Below are 24,491 nucleotides of genomic sequence, written 5' to 3' on the forward strand. Positions count from 1 at the left end.
CTTTGCTCTATGAATTACAAATATATTGTTTTATATAGATATTATACAGAAGATACTTACTTTACGGGTTTTGTTATACGAATTATAAATATGTTGTTTCTTATAGATATTATACAGAAGTTACGTACTGTACGTACTGCGTGAATACGTATAGAAGATTAGAGAATAAGGGTGCGTGAAACTTAGGGGAATCGTAATACTTATTTATCGTCATCGAGGAATGCGGTGCGGAATTAAAGCTGCGTGAAAACTTTCAAACTAAAATAGTAAACTCGAAGAAAACAAGTCACAAAACATCAAGCAAAGATCGTTGAAGGAATAAAAATTCCATCTTAATTTAATCCCGTGTCGGTTCGCGTTTAAAATCGTTTATGTACCCGCGAAGATCGGTCATTTGTTATATTTCACTTTCCCGCGTGCCAGCTTTGCTTCAATGGGATTAAAAACAGTTGCATAACCGAATAGGGAGAGAGAAAGAGAGGAGAAAAAGAAAGAAGGAAAGGTATACACGACACATATAAATCCGTGGTATGGGTTCATTCTACCTCGTGAGCTCTCTGAATGATACACATTTATTATCTCTTTTTTTTTTTCAGAGCGCAGCATAACGCGCGACTGCTTTCATATCCGGTGCATCCGCGCCTACGCTTTTTTCCGCGATACCTCATGGCCCCTTGAAAAAAGAACGTTATTTTTGCAATTAAACGTTTGCTGATAAATTCCAGGCGCGCACACACGACGAAAAAGGTCAGAGATTTGATTTTTTAGGTCACTGAGTTATTACTTTATTCGACGCGAAGAACCGTTTTTTTCTTCTTGCTGTCCTTTCTCCTCTTTTCCACGTTAACGACGACGTTTTAAATTATTTTAAAGTGTATTTTTAAAGTTCATTATACCGTGACTTTAAATAATATTCGCTGTACTAACGTATATCGTAAAGATACATGGAAATTCTAGGAATCTAAAGAATAAATAAAACATTATCGCAATGAATCGTCGAATTTGCGATAGAAGCTTTTTAACTTTGTGTTACGATAGTAAAGAAGCATTTGTCGTGAACACCTTTTGCCAAAAAGCCCTCTACCCTATTTAATAACGTACTATGTTACAGTCTGGTTTTTTCGATCACCGAGTCATTGCTGTATTCGATTTATAATGTTCGATTGCCGTCTTCGAGTCGAACACCAAAGTATCCATGGAACATGCTAAAGGAGCCGTGGAAGCTGCGGTTCTAATTTTATACTAATCTAATTTTATTAGCAATGTTGCGTCGAAGAATGTGTTAACAACCCAGTTATACGGTTTCCGAGAAGATACATAATAACTCTCAAGGGCTTTCGCGAATCATTGATTTCGCGTCAATCATCGTACCAAAAATATAGATTCGTGAACTTGACCTCGTTCGAAGACAAGTCGAAGACGATTAACCAAGAGAGAGTCTTCCGCGAGACTTGCTCGCGAACAAACGTGGTTCCAATCGAAGAACACGTGACGGAAAACGTGACAAGTCACGTCTCCTGTCTTTTGATAGAATCTTCAAACTCGGTAGATTTTTCAATAGATCTTTCCTTCTGATCTTGTTTATTAAATATGCGTGTTTGTCTGACTCTGAGTTTTGCAGACTCTTATGCGTTTATGAGAAATTTTGACGCAGAGATGTACATAATTCCAAGTACAGTATTTCACAAAAAACACAATTTTTTCCATCTTACCATCTTTTTTATTTACATTTCTAAGAATATCAATTCGCATAAATACCCGCCATCTATCGATTGCCATGTACTTTCTCCACAATTACAGTCTGTACTTTTATGCAAATTCGTATCGTTATGAGCGTAACGAAAAAATAGGAACCTAAGCGAAATTTCACCTACGAAAGATCACGAGACAATACTTCGAGTAATTTACGTATCCTCGCGTATTCGACGCCTTCTGTACGCTCCGTGTATCTTCGTATTTTTGTTAGGTAGATGATACATTTACACTGTACATGTGAATGTGTGTGTAAGCGTGAGAGGACGTTCAGGTCTTAGTTGGGACTGTTGGTAGCTTTTAAAAGAATCTAAAATAGTCTGTTGACAACAAGCGTGCGTATAAAAAGGTTATCGAGGTCTTCAGAGTGTAATATATATGTATAGCTGTTGAGTGTGAATAAAGTCAATTATTTATTATTCCGAATCCTCTGTGTAGCTCAACAATTTTTCATATCTCTCATAAACGAGCAAACATCCGCGATCTAGCGATTACAGATACGATACCGTACAAATGCATTTCGCAGCCGCTGTATACAGCGAAAAGCGGGATCCATTTAAAACTCGCGTTACTTTCAAAAAGCAACAAAGAGAAAAATCATTTATATCCTCGTTCGAATGGAAACAACGCCACGGTATTATTTAGTAATAAAATCGGTGAACGTTTTGAATTTTCTCCACAAGCGAAACCAATAAATCGTGATTTCGTTCGATCGGGCTCGCCAGTTTAGGTCTCTGTTGAACACGTGGGCGGGCAATTCCGTGACACCATAAAGCTCTCCCTATCGCTAAGAATCGCGGGAGTACTATTATAACGAGCGCTATACGAAACGCTGACAAGGGTTACAAGCCAGGTAAACAAGAACTTGCGCGAATCGTCGGACGAGATTTAACGCGATACGTGTTAACACGGTCTGTGGGACACGGAGGTGCTTTGCTTTGCCACGGTGATGTGGTTTCTGTTAACCCTTTTATTTCACCGTGCCGTTTTTTCAAGATACAAACGATTAGCATAAATTGTGTTATATGGTTGCTCAACGATATTCGAGCGTATCAGGTTGGTTGGACGTCGATGAGAAATCGGTGCTCGTATCGCTTACATTGGATTAATACGTAATCTCGATTATCGATTATATTTTTCTCCGCTGTTTTTGGAAATACAAGCAGACTTTATCTTTGATCGTGAAGGTACACGATGTAAAGCGTAGATTTTATTTTCGCTAGAATTTTCCCTGCTACGAAAGACATCGCGAGATTCAGAGATCGAAACGATATCAGCTTCGCGTTTCGTAAATTGTTCGTTGTTTGAAAAGCGCGGGCAAGAAGTAAGCGACGACGAGTATACTCGCGAAGAACAGGTAACTGGTTAAGGAATAAATCTTTCCGGGAAGAAGCGATATTTTTCAAGAATAAATTCTTCCAAATCATAACGATAATATTGTCGACTTAACTTCCATCCGTCGTAATACGTCCGCTCTAAAAACTGTGATAAAATCCTTACGAATAATAGCGACGACGCTAACGGTAATCGCGAAAAGGGAAGCAACAACAGCTTTCGACTTTACGAAAGAGAAAAAGCAGGTTTCTCTGTTGCAACCAACGCTAGGAAAATTGCATTTGTCGTGTGGGTGTCGAAATGCTATGTTGCACGGTATAAGGACATTCGTACGATCCTGTGGAGGGAGAATGGCGCTATTATTGCGTAAGAATGGCCGGGTTACAAAGCAACTGACAACGATACGTAATATGTAACGTGAACACGAAGGTCCATATATTATACCCTGAACGAGAATGTAACGTGTTTTTGCGTCTCATTGTTGGCGTTTGTGCAACATAATAATTGCGTATGTACGTATTAGGCTCGCCTCGTAAACAACGTGTACGTGGAATTCGCTGTTACGTTCTAAAAAAAAAAAAAAAACGAACGTCATTATTCATTCGGAATGTTGCGAATGTTTAAAAAAATCGTCTAATCCGATTCCTTCTTAAATTCCATTGTCATTCGCGCGATTCCTTTTTTCCCTTCAATTTCGTTCCATTTAATTTGCTTCATCTGATATTATTATTATTATTATTAACAATTATAATTTATTGGATTTCGATCTTCTAACTTGTCTTCTCATGATTTATTTCTACGCTGTCCTTGATCAGTTAGCTACTTTTGACGAGTATACTCGTCACGAAGCAACAGCAATATCTCGCGTTACGTCGAGCCCTGCCGGCAATGAATTTAAAAAATGAAACGGTCCCTTCGTTACAACTTAATTCTATATTACAACATTCACGCGTATACGACGAGTATACTCGTCGTCCCTTACTCTTACTCAGAGTAATTTTAGGTACGCGCTTTGCAAAGAGAGCGCAACAGCGAACTGATTAATCGAAGCAGTTACTACCCGCATATTAAAAGTCTACGCTAATTCCGCTATTCGAAAATCATTACGTTCTATTACCATTTTCTTGTTCCATTTTTAGCGAATTCGTCTGTTGGGACGTTAACAAGTTTACACAGGATTTTGGAATTTTAATCTACTCCTTTAGACTCTTAGGATTTCTCTAACATATTCTCAACGTCTTACTTAAGATTTTCACTCGTTTCTCTCGATATCCATGACGACTCGAATAAATTGACGGAATAAAAATGGTAATCGTAAAAGTCGTAGAGATTCGCAAAGAAAGAAGGTGGCCGGTGTATCATCTTGTCGACAAAGCGGCCATTAATAGGTCGTACCAACGTTAATTAATTTACGAGGTGCTAAAGCGGCTTGCCAGGCTCGAGGGTGCATTAAAATGCACCCTTCGTGGCTGCTGCGTCGCGACGCGCAGCATTGGCCACGCTTTTGCACGCGTTCGACGCACGAAACAGCCGGCAGCAGGAAATCCGAAATGCACCGGCCTCTATCTACGATAACTAAAGAGAAGATCCTTGCGATTCTAGCAAAGATACCGAGACTATACGTCCACTTGCGACCTCGTCGCACGGCTTTAATCGCTTCATTTACATTCCATTTCAATCAGCTTACGTTTTTTGTTCGAAAGTGCCACTCTCCCTCGCGGAACAACGTTGGCTAAGTCGTTGAGTCGAGAGTCAATCGTGAAAAAATCGTCAAAGTGTTAAGAAGAATCGGAGATTAGAAAATAGGAAGTTAGAAGAAATGAAATTAAACGATAGGAAATGAATTCCTACGTGATTCTGCGGATTCTGAGTCAGCTGTTTGTTTCTGTCTCGTCATTCGCGACAAACAATAGGTTCATGTACGATCATTCTACGCGATCATCTATTCTTCTTGTATATTTGGTCGTGGAAGTCCACTTGGAAGCACATCTATCGAATCTGTTCGACTTATCAAAGTCGAAGGAACCTTGTCGCGATATTATTTCTACCAACGTGTCTACTAACGAAATTATCGTTAACGTATCTGTGGATGAACTATGAGAAATCGATACGTTTCGTTGGCTAAAACCTTGGCACAAAATTACGTAAATTACGAAAGTTTTCGTCTTCTCAGCACCAAGAAGACGATAGGACGATAACGTTCCCAATTTCAGTGGAAGAATAAAATCTTACTGCGATCGAACTCCGTCGTTGCAAATAAACAGCAAAGAATAGCGATTTAAAAAATGTCTCCGTGGATAATGTACTATAAAAATATAGAAATTGCTACATCGTCGCGATTAGATACCTTAAATGTTTTCACAGAGATTACTAAAGTAGTTTTTATCTTGTATATTTATAGCAACTTTGTCCGCAACTACCTTATTTTATCTCTTGACATACGACTGTTCTGTTTTTACAAAATAGTAACACAGTTAGTTCGTAGGATTAGACTTAGCTACAAAGTTCGATTTCCAGGCAATAATTTGATAAGAAGGGGATAATGAAACGAACTTAAGGTAAATAAATAAAATACTTTATAGTAATTTTATTCTCGGTATACAGCGATGTCCGAGAATGAATAACGTTTCTTCGAATAACGTGGCCTCGTTGACATATAGCAGCTTTGCAAGTTATAGAAAAACCAAACGTACGTATATTTTACAAAAAAAAAAGAAAAAAAAATAGGGAAAAGAAAAATGTTTATTTCGATAATATTTCCAATCTACGTCGTAAAACGCAATTTCTTTGTATTCGAAAGCGATCAATCGCTGATCTAACGATTTTAATTTATATCGACATCGATTATTACAAGAAAAATCAATGTCTCATTATTCGATAAGCATTCTTTCCTTATTTTTCTCTTCCACCAAAGATATTCGACGTTTGTAACGATAACGAAATATATTTAATAAGATAAATTGGTATATATTGAAATAAATACTCGTCGATAGGGAATCTAGAAATGAAACAGAAATACAGAAAATTAGTAACGAGCGTATATAGCAAATTTGCATATTTAATTGACTTCTTCGATTATAATTACAATTGCAGAATTATAAACTCGATATAATATGATGGATATCGTTTCAAATTCTTCTTGTGCCTTATACATCATAATCCTTTAGACTAAGCGTAAGAATTTGCTACGTTTTGCTAAAACAAATAAAATGACAGTAAAAAAAAATCTATGAAATACGTGGCTAAATACATTTGTCAGTGCAGATTGTTTATGTTTGTCCATTAAATAACACAAGCGTGTCGAAAGGGTTAGAATTTATCTCCAGCTGCGTTTACCAGAGTGTTAAAACACGATGTCGCTCGTAAAACGTGAAAAGTATAGCACAATTGTTACGGTTGCTGCTCGATTTATCGATCTGTATTTTTTTCGATCCGCATGATGAATATCAACGTTGGACAGCCACAGCCGGGTACAAGCTGTTCCACGCCGGGTGAATCGATGTTTCGACCTATAAATACACCCAGGTCAATGGCAGAGCGGCCAACAAACAACGACATCGACTTGACAGAATCAGTATCGGTTTTCGTTTCTGTTTCATCATGGTTGAGATAGGTCATCGGTCGCGGATCGATTCCGCTTATTCTAGTCTTGGAGAGTTGGAAGGATTCTGCTGGCTTGGCGTAAGACGTAACGACGTCGATGATATTTATAAAATCCAGATATCAGCGTTGAAGTGTTCGCGTTCGAATAATTTCTGACACGCGAGTCTCTGACGTTTCAAAATTTCGAGATTCGTATCTTTTATTTCCTGCGGAAAGCTTATTTTTATTTTACAGATACAGCGCCTGAATAATTACAGACTGCAGCCTGTCTTTAGATGTTTCACAACGTTGACAACAAAATGAAGAAAATCTCTCGTAAGATCTGGTTTCGTAATTTAAATCGAAAAGGAAAACCGAAGGCGAAGAAGAATGTTACTTTCGACCAAGTCTGAGAAGAATTGAATTCTAACGTAGAATTAACATCGCCGATCAATTAGCTTAGCTTCTACTATTTAGTTCTTATTCTTACGTACTTTATGTCCAGCCAAAGAATTTTCAATTTGTACAACGTCGGTCAATGACCACCGAGTCAGAATTCCAAGCTGAATTTACAAGCGCGCGAAATTCAAAAATGGCGCGCGGCCTACGAAAGGCTGGCAACGACTTTCGTTGCCATCCGTCGTGCTTTCGTTGCCGGTAGATATCGAACGTTTCTCGCGAGCATATTTCGCAACACTGTCGAGTCAGTGACATTTCTGTCTCTCCCACACAGCCAGCCGACCGCGTGTAACAGTGACTCATTGCCGAAGACAACGAACCCCGAAAGGAAACGCGAAGTGAATGAAACGATGAATGAATAGCTTCTCGTGAATGAATTTACTACCGCCTTTACGCCAAGGCAACCGACCGATCTCTTTGCCTTCCCCGTTTCCATCTCGTACTTCTCATCCTCTTTATTTTTTCTCCGTTTTATTTTTTCTTTCTTTTTTTTTTTTTTTATCTCGGTCGTTCTACTTCTCATCGCGCCAGGGAACGACAGTCGGGCTTCGATTAATTTGTCGTCGTTGTGCTAGCCGCGGAATTAATCTTCCCGTTACTTCCATTCCTCCTTCTCCGGCTTCGGTCTTTTTGTCAGCGATGAAACAATGGTGTCTGTCTCTTGCTTTATCGCATCGTACGACGTCTCTGCACGCTTCGCTTTTTCACCTCTCTTTGGAGTAGCGGGCTTCTGTAACAGGTTCCAGGATAACTTTCGAGAAGGTCGGTCATTTTTCTACTGTCACTATGAGATCTATCGTCGTATAATTCTCTTTCTTTAACTCGTTCCAGCTATATAATGGCACGGTAGATTGCAAGAGATCATTTTTCCAAAGATCCTGTTCGGTTACCGTGATTTTTCTAACGTCGGTATGATATGTATTATACCGATGCGGTATTTAATTATTAATGATAATAATTTTTTAACTCTGCCGAGTATAATGGTAGGATAGGTTGTACGAGATAATTTTTGACGAGATCGGTTATCGTAATTATTCTAATGTCCATGTGAGATCTATCGCATCTTGGTGAACGAAGTTTCCTTTGTTTTTTCAACTCGTACGTATGTGATGATTCGTCGCAATGATACATCGTCGTACGCGTAAACCAGGTCAATGTGAAAAGTTTCCGTAAGTAGGAGTTGCTTTATTCGTTGTTTCGTCATTGTCATTTCGCAAACTTCTCGATCTAAACTCGTAACAGTGACAGTATGAGTTCTGACATCAGTAGCAGATCTGTTACACTATCTGTATATTTCTATTGGCGTAAATTTCTATTGTAAAAAGAGCAGCGGGAACTCGATCGAAAGTACGATTCACTGGCACATCCGACAGATATATGCGATCCTGTTTCATATGAGACCGAGCAGAGTATTACTCAATCCGCGTACGTCGATTTAACGCTGGCTTTCGTCCAGAGACTCTAAAAGCCGAAACAAAATGACGACGACCGACATCGCGCGACTTGGAATTCCAGTTTGACACTTGCCAAACGGTTCGTTAAAGCCGATGATTCATTGTTCGTGGCGAGAACAATCGCGATAACAATGTGACCAGCGTATAAATAGAGTGAGAGAGAGATACTTCTTAGGCATTAGATTCGACTTAATTTAACTTGTAATTATCGTAATTATCGGATAGCGGGTTTTTATGCAAATTCGTATTTCTATTAATAAAGAGAATATGTTTGTGAAAGACAGAAGTAAAGAAATGAATTACATACAAAGATCTTTTTTCAACCTCTAAATACCAGTTATAACTGGTAATTGAGAAATCAATTAAATTCCTATTACTGTGTTATAATCGATTAAACTATTATTACGTGTCAGATAAGATTTATACATCATGTAGATTTCATCTAGAAACACGTACGTGTACAGATGGAAAATAAATAAATAAAAGGAAATAGATTTCGTCGTATGTCAGAAACGATACACACGCTATTGCATTACCGAAGTCGACTTCTAAAGTAGTACGAAGATACGCAAGAAAAATAATCAATCATTTGAAACATACGAAATAATTAACTGGTAACTGTCTAGTAGAAAATATTGTGCAATATATCGCAGAAAATAATTTTGCACAAAAAAACCATTGCAAGATTGTCTTTTTATAAAAGAAGTGATACTTTCGCAAGCTTCCTTTACATCGGTCAATTCTTCGTCCGATAAAACATTCCATTTGAAACATTTTCTGTTAAACTGCCGTATCTGAAATTCTACTAGAAGACAAAAGTTTCAGTGGAAAAATCGCCTTGAACTTCCTCCTGAAAACATGCCTTTTGGTAAGTCTGTTTATCGTCATGAGGAAGCGTTGATTTGCCACTTTCTTACTCAGCGTCGAATCAGGTCGGCTTCGTTTGGTTCGCAGCGTGTCTCGACCGACTGAACACACGCACCGTGTCATTTGCAACTGCACGATCGTTATTGTTGCTTGTCCATCGGCCGTCCCTATGGTTATCGTTGCAACCCCAGACGCGGTTGTCGCGTGACAAGCCAGAATACCACCAACCACTTCCTGTTCATCCTCGTGCACACGCGCGATGCACGCGATTACGCGACAAAGTCCCTCGCGTCAACCTGTTTCTTAACAATGAATTTTTAACGAGCCACGATTTTTATCGAGCAGTCGTTCAGTCCACAGCTTCGCGAACTATTACTGGGCCGAGACCCACTTTCGGAAACGTTGTTCTTCGCGACCTACTACAAGATTACGCCAGGTGTAGTAGCCTGACTACGGATTTTTGTACGCATTTACGAGAAATCTGAATGTTTTATGTTCGTAACGCAATAAGAAAGCTTCAGTTGAAATACCTGCTGGACCAATGGTTCTTCGATTGAAATAATCTTCTGTAGAGAATATTGAGCTGCGTCGATCAACCTATTAAAAGATACATATAGTGGCGTTTAAAAAGACAAAGTCCACGTGGTCTTCACGCGGCCACCTACAAAAAGACGAACAACATGAAAACGCGATGCATCTCCTTCGAAGCTATTCGGCTTTTATCCTAAAACATTTGCCGATATAATTAACAGTATCAAAATTATTATTATATCGTATTATTCATTTTTGCCTGCTAGAAAATGTGATCGATTTACATGTGTAGATTTCTCGTTCACACTGTCAACCTTCGATCACGATATACACATAGATCATCAGATTTATACTTGAACTTACTCTAAATTGTACTCTTAAATTCAATCTTATATTTTTATTGCACACTCCCTCTCCCTTAGGCTTCCCATAGGAAACCTAACTGTTCTCTGCTCTCTGCCCAACAATATTCCTTCTTCGTTTTTTCTAAGCTCCGCAACTATTCTATTGTCTCTTCTGCGTCTCTTCCATTTCTTCTGTGATTCCCTCTGATGTTACGCTCCTGTCCTCCACGTTCTTCCAGCCAGTTGTTTCAGTGTTCCTACGAATATTATACGTACGATTATATTCATAACGAAGGTAGACGCAGCGGAGGTTGTCCTGAAGACACGAGGTCCGCGGATCTCGAGATCCCCAGGGGAATTGAGAAGGAAGAAGCGATGGCTAGTAAAGAGAAAGCAGAACAAGAGAGAAAAAGAGAGGGAGAACAGAGAAGAAGGGCCAAAGATTAGCGAATAGTTTTATACTGTACATATACACGTATACTTATAGTTTTGTATCACCAGTCCTTACATTTTTTACACTTTACTGTCAGAGTTCCGTACTTGATATTTCCGTGTGAATCTGTACGCGTCGTTGAGACTTGGCCTCTTCGAGGGTACAAATAGTAAAAGCATAGATAAGAAACTAAGGAACGCGAAAGGTACGTTCCAAGATCGGGTTTGAGCGATAGTTTTTAAGCGTAAATGTTAAGTACGAGAGATGCGAAAGGTTCTTGACAGTTGCAAGTAAACGATAAGGCTAAATGGAAGAAAACTGTAACTAAAAATCGGGAAACTTAACTCGAAGAAGATGGACCGTGGAAAATAAGTGTATAAAACAAATAACGTATTATACTCGTATCGATAAAGATCGTGAATTTCCGTAAACTGTGACGGAATAAACTTTGTCTCGCGGTGTGTCGATCAAGGGATAGGTTGATGCAATAGAATGGTAATTTTTATTTATTCGATTGAAATTGTATTCGATCGTTATTATTGCAGGGCCGTGAAAGCATTCCAGCAGGTGCTATGGGTGGAACCAGGATTTCCACGAGCCTGCGAGGTTCACCTACGGCTCGGCTTAATGCTGAAGGTCCACGCTGACTTTGACGCCGCCTTGAAGCACCTGACACTCGCTCTGATCGATGCCACGACACCTGCCTCCTTTTCCAAGCTCGAAAGTAAGTTCTCGGTTTTCTTCGCCCCCTTTACGATCGCCTACGCGTCTTCCACCTTCCAAAAAACATAATTCACGCGGAACAGCTGCCCACCGTAAACCGCGCATTTTTACTCCCGAAATCTTACTCCCATACCATATGTTGGCTTCCTCGTACCGCCTTCCTTCCTCTTCGCACACTAACACCATACTCGTGCAAGAACTTGCGAATGTCGAGGCTCGACTATCGTCAATTACGAGTACAAAGGATAATCGTAATATATAACGAGGAAAAAGGATTTTGATTTATTTAATCGTCTTGCAAAAGACGAAAGACTATGGACGTGAAAGGACTTGAATTTTTCCGACGATTCGGAACTGTACTCGAGATATATCGTGATAATCGAAGAACTTGCGCGACGAAAGCCATTAGGAATGAGCAGCTTTTGAGGGAGAAATGTCTTCTTCAGATCGATTTAATTCGTCACAGAAATCTGGTTTCCAAGGTGTATCGTTGTAGCGAAAAAAGATAATTTTTGTTAAAATACACGGAGACTTTCACTTTTCACGGAACTCTCGCTTTTCATGGACGCCTCATTAAAGAGAGGACGAGCTTTGCGGCATCTTAAAAATTAAAAGCCGTCGAGATCTCGCTCTCTTTGATATCGGGTTATGCGAACCACTTTCACTCCAACTTGTCGATTGATGCAAAAAGTCATTAAACTCGTGCAGTCGATCACTCTAGATTTACATTCTCTGTGTTCTATATCGCAGTTGTTGAATGTCAATAGGAGAACTTGCAGCAGCAGAAAAATCCATCGAACGCGTCAACAAACTTCGATCGATCAATTTCTTAAAAATAGAATCTTCGATATCGAGAGAATAGATCGTTCTGTTGTCCGATATTAAAAAAAAAAAAGCCACGTACTCTCTACTTTCCGATTAAGCGATCTTTTTCTCCTGTTTTTATTTTTATTTCAAATTTTGTATCGTCGTACGAAAGTGTCATTAAACGATGAATCTAATATACTCGAATTTGATCGATCAATCTGTGAATGCTTTAATGAATTTCGTAGCCACTGTAAATCCGTGAAAGAACAACGCGATCGTTCGTTTCAATGTCTTAAATACAATGATGTTTTATTTGAAACGAAGTTCATCGAAATAAAAATTCTAGAGCGCGAGAAACGAATCGTTTTTTTACCACCGAGCTTTTCAAATTTATTCGACGTTAAATGTTCCAACGGATTCGATCGATCCATCAAGCGTGCAAGTTATTAATCTACCTGCGGAGAAATGGAAAAAGCAAGCGGATGAAAAGTTCCTATGGGACGGCGGATGGTGCAATAATTCCGACGATTTTTCCCCTGCACGCTTTTAATACGTTATTTAAAATGGCACAATGAAATCGATACTTTCGCCGCGTGAAAAGCACCTATTACATACCTGCGCGCCACGTCTTGACAACGTCTAGATGCCAGACCTTTTGCTCGCGTTCCGCTTCGAACTTGACCCCCTTTTTCCCAACGTGATACAGCGATTCTTGTGTCACGTATGACCTACGATAACACGTATGGCGTAGTGAACGACATTTAAGACGCGATAAACGCTTACCCTAACGATTTTCCTTCGATTCACCTGCCACTTAATTTAACGTTGCGTTCGTGATACCTCGCAACCGTGTTTCCACGGTTTCTCTCTCTCTCTGTCTCTGTCTTTCTGCCTGTCTCTCACTTTCTATTGCACCGTGTAAGAGTTTCGTTTACTTTTATTCTTCCTCCGTCTTTTACGCGCCCCCGTTCTCTTAAATTCAAATTGTAGAACAATTGAAAAAATGAAGCGATAGAATAAATAAATAAATAAATAAAGCAGATTGATCGCCAATAACGTAGCGGATATGAAAAGAAAAAGGAGAAGAAACGGTAAATAATTAATTAACCGGTAGGTAATTTGTATGGTTCGTATGGAATATGAATGCAGGTCGTTTAACTTGCAAAATATTGGATGCGATTCGTTAATCGGTCGATTTATTCGATTTATTCGCAGATAACGTTTCGAGGTTGGAATTGTTGGTTTTCCATTGACACGTACGTAGCTTTTAAAGTTGCAGTATTTGCAACGCAGTTGGAATTTACCGTTCGACACGGAACATCGTGTTTGTTAAATGGTTAAGCTGTGACTGTAGCTAGCTTCTAGGAATAAATTTCGAATCGTCGATTAAATATTAAATAGCGGTGGTATATGTACGTACGGGGTACGTAGTGGCTGGATTCTACGTAACGATTTATCAAGCAACAGAAGTGGAACAGAACGTTAAATCTTAAGCGATAACGGGAATCTCCGTCAGTCTTCCCTGTTGGAGTTTCATCTCGTCGCGTAGCGTCACTTCGGATTACCAAGAAGCAGCAATGAGTCAACCGGGACTCGACTAGTTCTCTGTCCTGCTGTTTGAAGTTTAAATTTAGTGTAGAGAGCAAAAATAACGAAGCCGCGGATACGAGCTGTTGGATGTTATGAGAGAACTTGATTCTCGTAGGCGATCGATTCTTAATCGTTCAACAGCGTGTTACCGTTCGAAATATTATGGCAGCGAATTAATATATTTTATATATTAGTAATTAGTATATTAGCGAATATTTTACCTGCGACTATGTTTCACCACTGAGAAGATGGCGCAAGAATAATAAAAGCCTTTTCATTCTTAATGGCTGAGCGTGCAAGTTAATGGACATTACGGACAATAATAATTAACGATATTAATCATACGCTTAACGGGTTTAATAGACTAATTAAAGAACGATGATAAAATATTCAAATTGAGTCATACGGAAGAGTGATTCACGATTCAAACGATTACCACGATCCCATGCACACGGGGAATCATTTCCGTTTACCGAGAAATTGGTTCTTCAGCCAAGCAAAGTTGTGTTTATGAAATGAGGCGAACATAAAAGCAACGACCCATTGAGATTTCAAGTCAGTTTGGTGTCTGCCAACGATCTAAACGATAGTACGTATTTGCATACTATAGTTAGATCAAAGGGAGGAATGCAACTTGGAATTAAAATACGGAAACGAAAATATAGAAAATCGGCGGATCGTTGAAAGATTGAAATTTTCATGTAAGTATTATTGTTCTACGCTTTGCGTTATTCCATCGGCCAATCGTAATTGCCACGGTGTTATTTTAAATCAAGGAAATTTCATTTGTAATTATTGGAAAATGTTATATTATATACACGTGTATGGCTGTTTTTTATTTTATTCGAATATTAATTTAAAAATAAATTCTCATCAGAGATGTCAGCTTTCGAGTGTACTAATTGAAATCATAATGGAAACAGAACATGCAATTATCGCGTTTTTCATTCAATATGTATATTTCTTGTAATTACGACGCATAATCAATAATATGCAATTTGTGTAAACACCATGTCTCTTGTTTAACATATTCAAATTTCCACCATAATGTTGCAAAGCCAAGCAGGCTATTACATAGTTGATAAATGCAGCTGTACAAAGAATTAATTAATTATTCATAGTTTTCGTATTCTACCGGTAATAGCAAAGTGTGCGAGTATCGATGAATTATTATACGCACGTGATTAAATTGAAAATATACGATACGGTATTATTATTGCTTCGAATCCTGTTGTCCGTTCTTCCTCTTTTCAACGAATATTTTATCAAGCAGGTTCTTCGTTAAGGGGGTATTCTGGTCTAGAAATTTGAAGAAATCGAAAAATTTCTTTTTCATATTTCCAAAGTTTAGACATTCAAGAATATGCCCTTAAAAGGATTTTTCAAAATTTCAATTATTTCACGTGTTACAGTCATTTTTGTGACGCGGCATCTGCTCCGGTCTGACCGGAACAAATGAATAGTAGACGGTAGACGTTGTCCGAGTAAACTTGTCTCAAAACTTTAAACGCGTTTTTCTCGAAACTACTTTTTTCGAGTTGGCGTGCACGATATCTCAAGTTCTAACGAACCGATTTATTTTAAATTTGGTCTGAGTATTCCTTGTATACTCCTCTATCGTCCGGACCACGCTCAGCTCAAAATCTTTAATATTACTATTTTTTAAACGTTCGGAATTGTCAAAAAAACGTGCGAAATAAGAAATTTTTTTTCAGGCGGCCGTCATTTTGTGAAAAAATGTTGTATCGACTTTTCCAAGGTTCAGACGATAGCGGCATCCATACTAATTAAGGATCCGTTCGCATTTTTTATTTCAGATGACCAGAAGGGTTGATATCATGCACGCCACGACACCCCATTTTTTTTGGCAGCACACACTTTGCCAGCTCGTAACTTTTTAAATATTGAGTTTTTTTTCAGTGAATTTTTCACGTAATCTCGAAATATCAATAAACAAATGCTAAAAAGAAGGATAGCAAAAATATTTTTGTTTCGCTTGTACTGAGCTTCAAAAATCGGCCGAAATTCATGCCTCTAGACCAGAATACCCCCTTAAGTTTGCAAATTCGTATGAACAATTCGTAGCGTAATTTGACAATAACGCGTCTGAAATAATCGGTGATTACCAGCTCTACGTATCGTTACTCGTATCCCACGTGCTCGATATTAAACCGATGTCTTTCTTTTCCGTTGTTACAGTAAAATTTCACATAGCCCATTTGTACGAGGTCCAAGGGAAATATCGCCTTGCCAAGGAGCATTACGAGGCATTGCTCAAGGAAAAGACTCTGCCTTCTCATCTGAAGGCCGACATTTGTCGTCAATTAGGTGAGTCACGACCATCCTTAACTATAAATAATAAACGTTAACGACTGCCGTTGAATTTACCGTTAGAACAAAAAACTATCGCCACGCCATTGTAACTACCGTAGCGAATATAGAGCGATTGATCAACTCCGAGAATATTAAACGTATCGTTATAGCGTTACTCTCGTAGCGACTATGAACGTTCGATGAAAGAACGTTCGATTGAAAAAAAAAGAAAAAAAGGCTCTTTATTGAAAAATAATGGTACCACGTAGAAAAACGTTTCGTAGCTACTGCACACGAATGCCGCCAGTCAAAAATGCCAACCTCGTGCTCCGCCAAGGTAATTAACCCTACAACCCTTTTATACCCACGCAAAATCACCAGCACGCGAATCGTTTTTCTCCTCGCCAGCTGTCAGCTCCTCGCGACGATTCGGCTTAAGGGCCGAGCCGAGTGTACGAGCAAGTAGCAGACACGTGTATTGATTTATTCCGGGTTGGGGTGGCCTGGCGATGAGATGGGGCAGCGAACGCTAGCAACAGAGTGGGGACAAGGGAGAGGGTGCGTATTCGAGCGAGAGAAGAAAGCTAGAAGAGCGACTGAGAGAGGAGAGATCGAGAGACAGAAAGAGAGAATCGAATTCGATAAGGAAACGAGATTGTGGGAACCTCTGTACCCCGTCAGCCTTTCCCAACTTATCTTTCTTTGCTCTTCCTTCTCGTTCCTCTTTTTGTTTGCATCAATTGGTCACGTTTTCTCGCATTCGAGGCTAATTTTCTCGCGTTCCTGTTTTCCGTTATTTTGCCATCGCGTCTCCGTGGCGAACTGCCAAATTTCGATTCTGGCTCGGTGAGTGGTCTTCGAGCGAGGATCCGCGGATGCGTCGCGACGCGTGCACACCGCCCGCTGTATCTTTCACAGCCGCGTTATTAACTCGGTACAGCGCGGATTAAAGCGGTTGTTAAGCCGGCGAAGACCGTCGACTCGTGGAATTACAGAATCGTAGCCCGGTTACTACACGAGCGTTTAACCGGCAAATCCTCTTCGAGCACCGTTCAATTTCAATTCGAGTCGCGTGTTTGCGTTCTACCGTCTGTTGCTTTTAATATTCCCTTTATCGATTTGCATCTTCTCGATCGAGTATTTCATCCTTTATTTGCAACCTAATTTTATATTACAACAAACACGCATACTCCGTGTTCAACGAGTATACTCGACGTTTACCTTCTGCCACACGTTTTAGTTTACTCGCCTCCTGAAGTTTCAACGAGCTCCTAACTGATTAATCGTAGAATCACGCTTATGTGATTCCTGTCTCTCAAACGAACAAACGTAGAAAAGATTTTCGTGCAAAATATCGGGCAGTCGTATCGTTATCATTACGACCAAATGACAAAATCCGCAATCGCTTAGTTGCCAAGCCAATAGAACAAGGCCATGCTCGAAATTTTCCAACCGATGTAACATCCGTCCGTACGTTCGTCTGCCTTTGACGATAGTCCATTTTCCGATGAAAACCGGGGAAAGGACGCGAGAGGCGAAGAAGAAAGGTTGAAATATATTCAAAGTGCCGATGCATTAAGGCCGAATTCTCTCCGCAGCCGGATCGTGAAATGTGTGTTGCGAGCGTGCTCGACTGCCGTTTAATGAGGTGGTACGTGCTACGTGACACGGCAGGTAGAACCGAAACATTATACAGGTCAAGCTGCACGTCGTGCTGACCTACTTGCGCGTTACAAATCCCTCGGCAAAGCGGAAGGCTGCGCAGAGGAGCGAAGAGGGCTGAATAGAAACGCCTCAAAGGAAACGGCGAGGATCCTTGCTCGACCCATCGAGGGGAGAACGACTCTCGCTTTCACCGTTCCGATGACCAACCTCCGAATTATTAGGTTGCCTGGTGGGGGGAGGGGGAGGTGAGCGAAAGAAGATTTGAAAAATATTTCGGGCCTGAGAAGAAAAAAACGCGTAAAGGCTGCTCGGAAATTTCGTACCAGGAAGGTAGATTTTGTGCCGAAAGGAATATTTTTTTGGAAAATGTTAGCACTGTGTTACGATGTTAGCACAGTGTTAAAGTTTAATTTAAAATCGTACGCTCGTTGTTGCTTCTTTCGGTCGTCTAACTTTATGTAAATTCCTATATTAACGAAAATTTAATTTAAAATCGTACCTTCGCTTGTTCGTCCAACTTCATGTAAATTCTTATATCGTCTGATTAAATTCAATTTTTGAAGCCGGCCATTTGACCGGGACTGGCGTTCAGGTCGATGCTACTGTTACCTTAGCGCGAGGAAATGCACACGTACGTATAAAGAGAAACGATTTTTGGAAACGTACGCACACGCGTGTGAGCCTTCTGCAAGCTAAACCGATCAGCAGGATATTTTACTAATTCCTTAATTTCATTTCGCGACACTCGATTTCCAATGCAATTTCGTTATCCTTGATTTCCGTGCCGTTTGAAATCATCGATGTCTTCCTTCTGATTTCGTTCGTATCGCGAACCTAAAGCCACGATAGAACAAATTCATCGTAAGGTCTTTCGTTAATTTTTCTATCGATGCGCGCAACTCTCAATGATCGGATCGTACGGTTAGTTTGGTATCTCTGATTCCCATTGGACAAATACCGAAGTGAAGAATAAAAGATAAAATATGTGACAAGCGAAACGATACAAATAAAAGGTACCTTAATATCTACGACGATAGTCTTACGAGTATGGCGATGAAAGAAACCCGAGTATCTCAAATTTATTAATAATAACGCGGACGAATCTCGATAAAACGCGAATTCGTACGTAAGATCGCGGCCTGGATATCGAACAGCGAAAAAAGCGAACGTCATCAGGGGCGCAATAAAATGCCATTACATGGGCACGCGGCTCCGACATCTGGAAATTTCGCTTCGAAGACGAAGCCGATATCCCGCCCTGATAATTTAAATGCCTTCGTGACGAGGCTCGACCTCGCGTCTCTTCCTTCCTCGCTTCTTAACGCGTTTATTACACACGAAGCGAAACAAAGACGGGGAATAAAGAAGGCAAGGAAAAGAATCCGGAAGCACGAGCGAGTAGGGGGCGATACGCGAGATTTCAAGGAAAGCCGGAATTCCAAGTATTTGCTGCGCTTTCTCCCGCACGATGAAACAGGTCGATAACTCACGTGAGAATTCGCGGTTACGATGGCGTAGCCTGGAAATTTACAAAACGAACCCGACCATTTGTACGATACAATACCATAATCGCCGTATGTTTACGGATAATAATATACCACAATCGCGTCTGGTTTAGCGCCAGCCGAAGCTCCGCCAAAAGCCTGCAGGCTTCCGCGACAAACCAATCCTCGATAATTACAAAGTTGTCGTATCAAAGCAATAAACTACCGAACGACCAAACGTAAACTTGTGTCAGACTCAAACGCAACGTCGAAGGGTCGGCCGTGTTTTTTCTTCAAATCATTTTCATCCCCGAGAAACGTAGCAGAGTCGAGGTTCGCGTTAAGAACACGTCCGTGAACACGTTGCGGACTGCACAGCAAAATGCTAGCTATACAGGGTGGTTGGTAACTGGTGGTACAAGCGGAAAGGGGGTGATTCTACGCGAAAAAAGAAGTCGAAAATATAGAATAAACATTTTTCGTTTGAGGCTCTGTTTTCGAGAAAATCGACTTTGAATTTTCGCTCGGTACGCGTGCGGTACGTTATAACGGATCTCACTGTAGATCGTTGTTTCGATGGAAAAATTAAAAAAAAAAATTTGTCACCTCCTTTCCGCTTGTACCACCAGTTACCAACGACCCTGTATAATTCGATAAACGTATATCGAATGGAAATTGTAAATCGAAACGAACCTTCCCAGCGATCTTTTCAATCTTTTCAATCTCCTCAAACGCTGCAAAAATACGCGACGATTCAGACTATATGCTTGTCAGACCATACGGTGCACAAAGTGTCAATTTAGTCGATTGGCGAGAGATTTGTTAACTCGCCGTGCTCCAACATCGAAATTTTAGTCCGAGTGGTTCGATGAAAAGTGGCTTAGGGCGCTGGATGCAAATTTCTAGACCTTTCCGATCGATCAAATCTGCAACTCGATCGTACCGATACCGGACACTTTTTACGCACTAAAGCGCTTAATTTAGCAGCAAGTGGCGACTCGCGTCACTCGACTAAATTACGTGGACGTGTCCGTGCGAGCCTTTACGGGTTCCAAAGGGTACAGGACTCTTTTACAACCTGTTTACGGCTTCTCGCGTGTCCACGTTGGGACCGGTTCGATATTCGTTGCTTCTTTTTCTTCCTCCTTTTCCTTTTCTCCTTCAGCCGCGATTTTTTCCTTTCCATAAACTGATGCTCCGTGTTGACAGAACTTCAAAATCGTCGATTCGCAATTTAAGGAACTGAGAAACGCGCCTTTTAAACGCATTCCACGTATCGTGACCCTCCTCCCCTCGGGTCAATTTCACGCGCTTTTCCTCTTGAACATCCTATCGTTCGAAAGTTCCATTCGTAGGGCAATTGTTTCTAAACTCTCCGACTTCGACGTACGGACGAAACGCGATAACCTCCGGAGGAGAGAATCGCCGCGAATGCACGCGAGCGACGAAGAGCGCAACGAATTATTCGTCTTTTCGTTTGATCGATGTTTCGCCATTCCGTCAAATTTGACACGCGACCGACGCAAGGAGCGCTGCGAGAATGAAGGATCGACGAAAGGTTGAATATTTCAAGCGTCTTAGGAATAAAAATGCCTGAAAAAGCGAAGAACCCGTGGCAGGGTCGGTTTGTTCGACAGAAGACACTTTTATAGTGACGTCTCTATCCGGAAGGACAATGATCGGTCAATAAAATACCAGAACCGGGACGCTGACTTCCTCGAAGATATACAACCCGTTTGTCACAGTAGACGATTATTATATCCAAATAATTATGTTGCAAATTATGTGCAGCCAATTGGGAAAGTTTTATGACTGTTTACATTTAGCTCCTCTTCATAAATCTCGCCTTTGTATAATTCCAAGTAGGTTCATGAGCAAGAGGCATATTCCAGCGTTGAATTTATTTTCTAAGGCTCTTTCGTACTTCGTATTCCGCTTCTGGTCTCGGCTTCTTCCTTTTTTTGCATTTCAGAGGTTTGCGAATCGAGATTGTAAGGATTATTGGGATGCTTTCGAATGAAAAATTCAGAAGTTGAACTTTTATGAGCAATTACGAGAGCTGTAAATTACACGTGAAATTCGTTTAGATGGATTAGTTAGTACCGTTACGTAAATGTCCGTTTACAAAACTAATTGTAAGTTGAATGGCTGGAATCGAGGACGATAATTACAACGTAATATATAGTCGCTTTAATTTGGCTGACCTCCATTCCATACGAATTTGGAACGGATTACAGTATTGTTATTAATACGACTTCAATCGACATTGATCGCACGACGCGATATATATTGAAAATTAATATTAAAAATCCGGAGGAATATTAATAAGGATAAAACCCTTATAAAAAGGAGATTAAATACTCGATTTAACAGAATGGGCAGATATCGATATGTAAATTTCATGTACGTTTAACGTACGTTTAACACTAGAACTACCGACAGTTAACACGAAGCTATTTCTACCAAAATCAGTGAAAATCACTGGTCTTTAAAAAATACGTAATAATAGAATATTTTTATATTTATCGATTTATTACTTTCTTACAGAAGCAATTCCACGTTATGTAGCAGATTTTTGGTATTATTAATCCGTCTGGGATCCCTAAACGAGAAAAATATAACACGAAGCAGTAATTTTATAATGAAATTGTAGAACCGGTCAATTTGATTAGTGTGATAGTTCTAGTTTTCGTCTCTGCTTAATTGAATGTCTCGTTTAAATGTCTCTGAATATATCTTATATAAATAAGCAGAACTGAGAAGGATGAAGAATTCTCGTTAAACAAATAAATCGCATCATGTTTCTCGAACAAATAGAAAAACGGGTTGCATAATAAATTCGTGTGTAAAGAGATCGATGCACGAATGAAACGGAATGAATCGTATCAGGTGTATTCATTGTATCAATTGTATCAAGCGAATTTCAAGAGAAGAATGCACGAGAAAATCCCACGAACGATAACTAAATTTACGATCTACTAAAAATATTTTATAAATTTATCTACCGGTGAAAGAGTACTGAATAATATTTCCTCGTAAAGTTCGCGTTAAAAGCGTAGCAAAAACGAAGAAACACGGAACGTACGAAGACCGTGAAACGAATAGATAATAAAGAAGAAAAAAGAACCGTGAAAATGAAATATCGCGATCCATTGTGTAACCGGGTGGAAGAAACGAAAACACAGAACTGAATGGATGAATGGACGGCGACCGACAATTAGAGCACAGTAGACGCTTTAATTTCACCGGATGGTTTATGGACCGACCGACTTAATTCCATTTAGAATCGCCGTGCGTTTAGCATCGCGTTCTATGATTGTGTAACTACTTGTTGCGAAACTCTCGTTTTCCCACGGCACGTATTTAATTTGCAAGGTATAATACGCGACGTTCAGCCACATTGAATCGCTATGATAATTAAGACCGAGCGTTTGGAAGCGGTGTCTGGACATTTTCGTCGCGGACATGGAAACGTGATCACGATCGACGCTACATGAGAACAATTAGTGGAGATTTATCATTTTCTTAACATAAATCTGAGTTTTTTTCCTTAAGGGAAGATTTGGCAGCGTTTCGTTAACAAAAACTGGGTGTTTCACTTGACAAATGAATTTATCTACGTTCCAGTATCATCTTCGTATCGATATTAGCAAATGACGTTATTATAAGTTGTTGATATTTTCGTATGTGTAGCATCGAATGTAAAAATATATATAAACAAGTATAGATATTACAGAACATACGGTGAAAAATCATTTTCATGCGAACTCTACTTTTATGTACGTACGTCTCGCACGAATTATTACGAAGGAGACTTCTCAAATCTCAGCTGCGTATCCTGAAAGTGTCTTCTGACAGAAATCCGTGACGTACATAGGGAACATTATTATTATATTAGCTACGATACAACAGCATTATTTTACCATGTGAAATTAACAGACTTCGAAACTCAACTGTACACGATGACAGTACAATTTACCGCCAAAGAAGGAGGCATAATAGTATTAAAAGATAAAATTAATTTCAACGAAATCTGTTTGCAGGAACAGGTATAAAATCATAGAACGAACCGCAATCTTGGGAAAATACAGAATCTTGTTCGGGAAATTCTATTCCGCTCACAACGCACATCATCATCGTAGCCAACGCAGACCTACGCGCGGCAAATAATAATGAATGAAGAAGCTGAGAAATAAAGGCTTACCGTTACAACTCTAACAGCTGCCTTTAAGAATACAGCATACACAGATACACACGTGTATCGTGTAGCTACTCAAACACACATAAACAGTAACATATGTATAGCGATGTATTGTATATTTGGCACAAGGAAGTGCTCGCATCGATTCGACTCAAGCAACAAGTAAAAAAATATCTCTACCGACTCTTTTTTTTTTTTAATATTTCACATTCACAATTTGTCCAATTTGGACATTTGGTAGAATTTTTTAGCTGTTTGATTATCATGTGGGTGGCTACCCCCAGTGGGGTACCATGTTTGTTAGATTATATCCTTTATGAGATCTGCTGGGTGTTTCCTTTTTAGTCTTTCTACCGACTCTTGAGCAACTTTTCTCAGACATAGAACAAATCCTGTATATCTCCAAGATATTTAACGTTCGTACCATGTTTACCATGAAACGAATCACGCGTTAGCAATTTGTAGTTTCTTTAAGAAATTACACTCTCAAACGCAAAAGAGTCTGCGCTAATTCTCGTACAATTTGCCCTGTTACCTAGAAAAAGAGCGATTGTTCGTAAGATTGTTCGAATTACTTTCCCGAGATAAAAGTCGCACGTACGATCTCTCCTGCTCTTATCTTAACAGGAGGAGGTAATTTTGTATAAAAATCCGGTAAAATGGATCAAAGTAATTCGAAGAATATCCTGCGCGCGTGCAAGAATTCCGAATGTTGCCAAGAACAGTCAAATCCGATAAGCGACTCTGTAATTTTTCCTGTGAACGCGATTTTCCCAATTCGCCGGTTTTAGAAATCTCCGGCTTCTCGGTAGTGTTCATCGCATACAATAAAACGCTGCTCACATCCTCAGGAACGTTTGAACTATTTTCCCAAGACAGAGACCGCGTACAATCGCTTCTACGCCTATGTTTATAGAGGGTTGTAATTCGAGACCGCCTGGAAGGGAGAGT

At 39.8% G+C, this 24,491-nt stretch overlaps 1 protein-coding gene across 5 annotated transcripts in view; it reads left to right on the forward strand.

Moving 5' to 3' along the window:
* The window catches only part of Utx (Utx histone demethylase), a 150,649-nt gene that overhangs the window by 109,451 nt on the left and 16,707 nt on the right, over window positions 1-24,491 (forward strand). For all 5 annotated transcript variants that reach the window (XM_069110679.1, XM_069110680.1, XM_069110682.1 and 2 more), the window contains 2 exons: window positions 11,303-11,481; window positions 16,077-16,205. In XM_069110679.1, the coding sequence (XP_068966780.1) occupies window positions 11,303-11,481; window positions 16,077-16,205 (308 nt within the window). The remainder of the gene's footprint in view (window positions 1-11,302; window positions 11,482-16,076; window positions 16,206-24,491) is intronic.

Source organism: Bombus flavifrons, chromosome 4, assembly GCF_040668555.2.
Source record: "Bombus flavifrons isolate JBK064 chromosome 4, iyBomFlav1_principal, whole genome shotgun sequence".
NCBI classification, from domain to species: Eukaryota; Metazoa; Arthropoda; class Insecta; order Hymenoptera; family Apidae; genus Bombus; species Bombus flavifrons.